This window comes from Carassius auratus, chromosome 14, assembly GCF_003368295.1.
Source record: "Carassius auratus strain Wakin chromosome 14, ASM336829v1, whole genome shotgun sequence".
Taxonomy (NCBI): domain Eukaryota; kingdom Metazoa; phylum Chordata; class Actinopteri; order Cypriniformes; family Cyprinidae; genus Carassius; species Carassius auratus.
Genome location: NC_039256.1, coordinates 23,463,952 through 23,472,107, shown reverse-complemented (window position 1 = coordinate 23,472,107; position 8,156 = coordinate 23,463,952). Strand labels below are relative to the sequence as shown.

Here is an 8,156-nt window from a genome sequence, read left to right as displayed (position 1 = left end):
GTGAGGTGTAATTTTAGATTTATGGGATGGAAAATACAGTTTACACAGTATAAAAACCATTTGGCCTTTGAGGACAATCCTCATAAACCACATGGACAGTCATGTGTGTGACAGACAGACCATTTCATTTAAATCCTTTGCTGCTTGATAGCTAGCTTGCCTTTTTTTTTTTTTTTTACTGCTAATACAGAAATCCTTATCTTACCAATCCAATGCACTTTAGAAAACAGCCTGCAACTCAGACAGGAAAGGGCAAACGAAAGATAAGGAGAGGTATCGGATGGATAGAGTGTCACCTCCTGAATGTTAGAAGGCCAAAAAGCAGACACGGTATCCTTCAGTCTTTCTTTGCCCTCCTGGATAAAACACACCTGGGAAGAGAGAGGGATCAAAAACCATAGACTTGTGTGGAGGAGCGGATGCTAGAGTCCGACAGAAAGAGATAGGTGTCAGTATAGACTGAAAGATGTGGAAAAACAGAAAGAAGCATTAATTAATTTATTTTGCTTTTTAAAGAACAGTTACCACATTTGCCACCTCTTCATAATTGAGCTTGAGTTACTAAATACAGTTCTGAGAAATTCACAGTAGAGTAACAATTGTAATTGCACGGAAGAAACTTCAGATAGGCCTGTACTGGGAGGGGTAAAACAGGTGTAGTCTTACTGTAAGAGAGAGAGAAAGAGAGAGAGAGAGAAAGAAGAGGAAGAGAAAGAGAGAGTGTGCCATTGTTGCAGGGATGTTCATGATTATTCGAGAAGGATCAGCAGGAGGGGCAGGTAGTACCAGCGGCATGAACGCTCCACCGGAGAGAACAGCCAAACAGGTAGAGTTCTGCATGCGTGTGCTTCCATGTGCATTTTATAGACATTTGTCTTTAAAATATTCAATTCTGAATATAATATGCTTAAAAGGTAAAGTCAGTCATTTTTGTAATGCTAAAATACATTATTTTATCCCAGCTTAATATGCACAGACAACTATACATAAACCATCATTAGATTGATTTCCATGAAAAGCTTAAACTCTGTGGCACGATCAGAACATTGTACTGTTTGTTGGAGCACTCTGACCAGTGACAGAATCAATGACATAAGTTTGGGGGCGGGGCTACCTGTTTGACCGACCAATAGAAGACGGAGAGATTGTTCAGTAACTTTAGTGCAGATTTAGATTGAAATTGCAATTAAGTGTTTAGTCTGTAATTGCACTGGATGATTAGTTAAACGATGTGTTGTGAAGCATGCTGTTTATATTGTCATTAAAACAATACAGTCTAATTTGATTGGAACAAGGGCCAGTCACACTATACTTTTTTTTTACCACGACTGAAGATCAGTGTGGCCTCTTAGCTGAATTAAAAGAGTGCAAACTTTAAATCTGCAGGATTTGAGTGTTGCAGTAAAGTGAAGTAGGTCTAGATAACATTTTTACATTTTGGATGTATTATATGTAGAATTCTGTTCTTCCGACCATTGCAATGTTTGTAGAAATTTTGTGCGCACAAACTAGAGTGACTGTTGAAGAACCTGTCAGTCAAATCTTGATTAGTTTTAGCTCCATCCACAGTGACCAGCCAGTGCTCTGGCTCCACCCACTGTAAGTTTTTTCTTTTCTTAAAAATAACACATTATAATCACACCTTTTGTGTCCTTCACTACCATTACAAAGATTGTAATTGCAATTATGGTTATAATTAGATATGTAAATGTTCCCGGTTGCTAATTAATCATCCGCTTGATTTAGAATGTCTAACCTCCTGTGTCTTCTGACAGGTCCAGGCCGCAATCAAGAAGAAGGTGGAGAAACAGAGGAAGCAAGTAGAAACGGGTGTGGTGGAGGCATTTAACAGTAATACAAGACCTAAGATGGGACAGAAAAAGAACCAGCCCATCCATCCACCCAGCAGAAGAGGAGATGGTGAGGAGGAAGAAGAGGAGGAGCCTGCTGAGACTGGGGAACCAAAGGAGAAGGAAGAACTCGACCTCGGCCCTATCGTTGATTCTGTTTTTGGCCAAGTAAGAGTACACAAGATCACCCCCTGGAGGCCATCCTTCATATCCCATGCACATATTTTCATGTCATGCTCTTTTCCTTATCCGTGCTCTGTTAGGTAACTGTTGATACATCATATGGACGCTCCGCTAATAATAACCCTATTCAGTTAAGTTTTGACTTGACTGAAACCAGTTCATGTTACCATATGATGTACTTTTTTGTTTTTGTTTTTTGCCTGGGAAAACATTTTTCTACAGTATATACTTTTTGCATTTTTGACATTAATGTTCTGGGAAGGTACTTTTGTCCCAGAGTGACTTACTTCATTAGCTGATAGGTGGTTAGGTGACTGTCAGGCATGAGATGACAGGTTAAGGTGCTGTCCTAACAAGCACATCTGTCCCCTCGTGCATTGTTCACCCGCTCATGACCTGGTCTTAGCCTTGTGGTGTTGCGTTCCCACACTAGGATAACCTTGCACCCAATGCTAATCACTTGATATTGAGCTTGAATCACCAGTGGTGAGCACACTAGAAACCCAATCTTGCCCACTCACCTTTCTGGAAGAGGGATCATTGCTTGTTATTGTCATAATTATTTAATTGGCTTGGAGACATAGATAGCTACACACTAATTTAGGATGATGCATTCACTGAGTCATTGCCTAAGCTGTGAATTAACATATTTTCTTGCTTTTCTTTACTACATGAAAAAAAAATAATGATCTATTATATATGCTAAACTGGTCTTTTTAGTTTGCTCAGTAGATATAATTAGAGCATTCACTGAAACTCTATCCGTTAGTTGAAGTCACTTGAGAATAGGTATTGTTAGATAAAAGTTAACACATAGTTTAGTCTGACATCTGATTATCCTTAAGTCTATAAATAGAGCAGGGCATTTGAACTGTGTATGTGAGGTATAGGCTACTCTCCACTTAAATGCGTGGGTTATCCAAAGACAGTGTTTTATTTCTAAATCGATTTAATAATAAATGAAATCCCCGCTACACATATGGCAGTCTTCAAAAACAAGGATCTCAAACTACAGAGAGTTTGATAGCCAGGTTTTGTTTTCCATCTCTGGCCAACTGAACCGTTACAACATATTAAGGTGTTTTTTTTTTTATAACCATGAATTTGAATAGTTTCTATATAGCTATTAATGCACTTTTTAAGATAGTGTAGTCTAAGAAAGGGGCTTTCAAATCTTTTGATACCAAGGACACATAAAAAACCCTATTGTTATTGAACAATTCAATCAGTATTTTAATTATTAAAACATGTTTTAATATTTTATATCATATAAATCCAATATTTTCTAGCCTGGCAATACCTCCTAGTGGCCACTGCTTTAAGATCCTTGTTCTGAAACACTTGTTCTGCATCTCTGTGTAGAGTTTTTTCTTTTTTATCTCTAATGTCAAAGAAAACCCCACTGATTATAGCAGTATAACCTGAAAGGATAATTTTTCTTCTGTCCTGTCGTGTCTCTCTGTCACTACACACAGAACACGATACGATTGCTATTACTCACTCAGTCTGCATGAGCAGCAGCTGGTGAACACAAACACATCTGGGACTCCAGTCCCACAATGCTCTGCTGCTCACAGAGTGACCTCATCTGACTTGACTCTAAGCTGTTGGCCCAAACATGCAGACTCAAATAAATTCCTCCTCATACACATCACACTTGCATCATGATGGTTATTATTATACACTATAATACAATAAACAGCAGCATCCATGTATTTGCTCATCGTTTTTAAACGACGAACCTGGAACAGAAACACATTTTAGGACTCAAACGTGTATGTGTGTGTGTGGATTAGAGAAGATTATATTTCTGACAGGCTGGTAACGCAGGGCTGGGTCGCTGGGTTTTAGTAAAATATGAGTGAGGATTAAAGAAGGGTTCTCTGTTCATCTGCCCAAAGGTGTTTTCTGATTAGACTGGATTATCACACGCACACACAACTTTATCAACTTGGTATCTTTCTCTCTCATCTTCTTCATAATAATGTTATTAGCTAAGCACTCTTTCTGAGTGGTCTACCTATATAAAGGCTGTGAAATCTGAAATGCTGCCATTTTTAATGCAAATTATATTCTGACCACAGCAATTTGAGTAAATGTTTCAGCTGAAAAAATTTGCATGAATTTCAGAATATCTTTCTATTTGGTTTGCCTTTGTTTTTCTTTAATAGTGGACTCCGCAGGTTTGGCTAAAGCCTAATGATGTTCTCCAGCATGATTTTGGGATAATCATTTAAAAGGAACAAATGTTTTTCCATGAAAAGTGTCACAAATTGAATTGATGAGCGATCTAGTATAGTACACAACTGTATTTTCAGTATTTCATTTTCACTGCTTTTACTATATTCCCACTATATTTTTCTTCATTTTGTATAGTGTCTTTGTTTAGAAAAAAATGTTGTCTTGAAACTTTGTTTTTAACTTTTTTTTATGTCAGACATCAGACCATTTATAAATTATTTTTTAATGGTAATTTGATGTTGAACATTACAGAGTGAATTAAATGTACATTTATTTTGCACCATATGTACTTCAAGCTCTCTGAAAAAGAAAAAAAATGGTCAATGGAAAATTGTAAAATGGCAGAATTTCACCCGATTAATTGACCACTGCTTTTTCTTGCACTTATTCTTTATTTCTTCTCGAATCCCCTTGTGCTCTTTCTGTACATCATGCCATGGCTCTCCGTCATTAATCTGAACTGGGGGGATTAAAAAAGCTTCTCGTTTTCTCGTCTAATTCTCACCCTCCCCTTACCTCCCCCGCTCTTCATCTCTCTCTTTCAGCCAGCAAACAAAATCATTTCCATGGGACTGCAATCTGTAAGGAAAGTGAGTAGAGAGGGAGATACGTGGAGATTGATTATATGAGATGTAAAGATGGCAAGAATAGTTAAAAGTATGCTTGTTCTATGAAACGTTAGTGTTATTTGTGATTTGCTTTGTTGGGATAGTTATAAGAGAGGGTCCGAGATGAGAAAGAATGCAAAGGTTTGTAGATACATTTGTTAGGTTAGTTTTAGTAACTAAACAATGTGGACTTTAAGTAGTTTAATATGGAAGCAGGTGAGTGTTGTATTGTCTGTCCACTCGATAAATTAATTATATAAAAAGGGCAGAAGAGGAGAGGTGTGAAACGTCTTCACTGAGGACTAAAGCATGGGAAACTGCACCAAGCCATCCATGAAAAACAAAATTAACAAGGTAAGAGAAATATATTCAAAAGTCAGGGCCTATGTATTGGTGGACTGAGTGTTAATTGTAATATTGAAATGAGTTTGACAGGAATCATACTTTAAAGCTTAATAACTTGTAGATATATTGTAAAGACAGTATAATCAGTATTTCAATAATATTATATTATTATTACACTTCAGTAGGACATGTCAAACAAATTGACTAAACTGTGCTTAATTAGATTATGTCTCAAGTAAAATGTGGCCCCACCCTAAGGGTGTGGCTGAGGGTAAAGGGGCTGGGCCAAAGGCACCAGAGCCCCGCCCACCCGGAGAAGCAGATGGAGAAAATGAAGTAACTTCTGAGTTTAAGGGGCCCCTGAATGCACTAGTCCAAAACTGCACCATGCTACATAACATCGTTGGACCAGCATGCATCTTCCTAAGACAGGGCTTCGCAAAGTCACAGCTCGTATGTACTATGGACAACTAAAATCAAAGTGTCTCAGCATCTACATTCTTCCATGTTTTAGTCCAAAAGATCACATCATCTCAGCCATTTCAGCGGTTTTCTCATCATGATTGTGAATCATCTACATTTCACTCCCTCCAATACTTTGTTGTAAAAGATCATGTGGACTGTTTATTATTTATATATACATAATAAATATAGACTGTGTAAAAACTTTTATTTTGGATGCAATTAATAGCGAATAATCATTTGACGGCAAAATATTTATATATATTATTATATCCATATTTATACAAAAATCGTCTCTTATTGAGATGAATGACACATTTTTACAATGCTCAAGTCATGTGGAGAAACTCGTTTAACTGAAGTATTTAGCACTGGATGTATGACATATGTAATCCACTGGTTTATGCCAATGTGTGTGTGTACTATATGGTATTGGGTATTATACCCAAAGCTGTAAATGGGAAAGAGAATCATCTGTGGGATTTTCTCATGTGGCACTCTGTTTAACCTCATCCGCACTCTGGACAATGTGTTGCGTCTTTCTCTGGGTCCTCCTCAAGTTAAACCCCACAAATCTTCTTATCTTTTAGCTGTTGCCAGGCAACCTTCACTGTTTAATCTAGTGACTACCCGTGTCACGACATTATTATGAACTGGAACCAGTCCTTAAACTCACATTTTGTCCAACTTTCTCATTTCCACATACCCACCCATATGTTTAGTTTGAATCTGCTTGTTTTTTCAGAAAGACACATGTCAAACCGAGACATGTCTTTAAATGCATCAACGTTAAACATCTTATGATGTGTCTTGATTTAACAGGACAGGGAGCTGAGGCCAGAGGAGATAGAAGGTATTCATAGAAAGCACACACCTCACATAAGATTCAGATTGGAAAACATCCTGTTCATGCATTTCATCACCTCTTTCCTTGTGTTCATGCAGAACTAAGAGAAGCCTTTAAGGAGTTTGATAGGAACAAAGGTTACATCAACTGCCGGGACCTGGGCGAATGCATGCGGACGATGGGATACATGCCGACAGAGATGGAACTCATTGAACTGAGTCAACAAATAAGTGAGTTACTTCCTCACGCAGAGAGCATTTATGATCTGGGTGCCTTCATGCAAACATTATTTTGCTGTATTATAGTTCAAACGTCTGAGGAAATTTGAGATTGTGAAAATGTAGGATTTTGGGGGTGGGGGAAGTCAAAAATAAATCAAATATAATAATAAATATTATATATTTGTATTAAATGAAAGATTCCTGCATTTTTTTAGGTGGGGGTAAAATTGACTTTGAGGACTTTGTGGAGCTCATGGGGCCCAAAATGCTGGCAGAGACAGCAGACATGATCGGAGTCAAGGAGCTCAGAGATGCCTTTAAAGAGGTAAACACACTCACTTACACATGTACCACTGTGTTGACTGCAGCTGTCAGTGTCCTTACCGACAATTCCCCGCTGTGCAGTTTGACTCCAATGGTGATGGGCAAATCAGCGTCACAGAACTGAGAGAAGCCATGAAAAAGCTAATGGGGGAGCAGCTGAATCCCAGGGATATTGACGATATACTTCGTGATGCCGACCTCAATGGGGACGGACTTGTTGATTTTGAAGGTAAAGGACTGATGAAAAAATAATGACAAGTGGCTGATGTTACACGGGTCGACTTTTTGAGCAATTTTGCTTGGGCACTTTCTCATTGAGAATGGGTGACAAATTTCTATGTGGCTAATTTAGATCGGTCGTGGACCCTGTGTCTCTCCATTGCTCAAAACATTGCCTCATGTATCATCAGCTTAATACTTGCTTTTCTAAACATTTTTAGTTTACCTTGCTGAATGTTTCTTTTTGTTTTCTTCTTCCTCACTCAATCTTCCAGAGTTTGTGAGGATGATGTCACGCTGACAGAAAGACTTTATTTTCATCACGAGACTCTAAGAGGGTCACATGGTGCAGCTATCTGAATGTTTTCGATATGGCTCAAGAGATACCAGTTGTAAAAATTACTTTTAATTTTATTTATGATGTAAGCTTTATTAAGAGCTGTTTCTCCTTTTAATAAAGTAATGCTGTAAATGTACTATTTAATTGGTATTTTCAAAGATATATTTGTCCGGTTATGAGTGAACTGAATTTGTATAGTTTTTTTTTTTTTTTTTTTTTTTTTATAAAATCATTTGATTACAGTGATTTATTAATTACCTGTTTGTGTCTCTTCTTATCATAGTGAGCAAACTATTTAGTTATGAAATCAATAAAAACAATTTTTTTCCAATAAACATCCAAGATGGCTGCTGGTTTATGTAAAATTATTTCTCATATAATTTAGTTATCATAGGCCTAAAATAATCGAACATAATTAAAATGCTAACAATTAGGATGTAAGTCTACAAAGTGTAAACTAACATCATGTTTCACGTTCCTATGAAAATGCACTACGGTTTTGCATTTCTATTACTG

At 37.3% G+C, this 8,156-nt stretch overlaps 1 protein-coding gene across 1 annotated transcript; it reads left to right on the top strand.

Moving 5' to 3' along the window:
- Positions 1-600: 600 nt before the first annotated feature.
- Positions 601-7,822, top strand: LOC113114513 (calcium-binding protein 2-like). The gene is made up of 7 exons (XM_026281424.1): positions 601-826; positions 1,776-2,018; positions 6,512-6,542; positions 6,635-6,766; positions 6,973-7,082; positions 7,163-7,310; positions 7,576-7,822. Exons 1-7 carry the CDS (start codon positions 740-742, stop codon positions 7,599-7,601), a joined length of 777 nt encoding a protein of 258 aa, XP_026137209.1. The 5' UTR covers positions 601-739; the 3' UTR covers positions 7,602-7,822.
- The last annotated feature ends 334 nt before the right edge of the window (positions 7,823-8,156 follow it).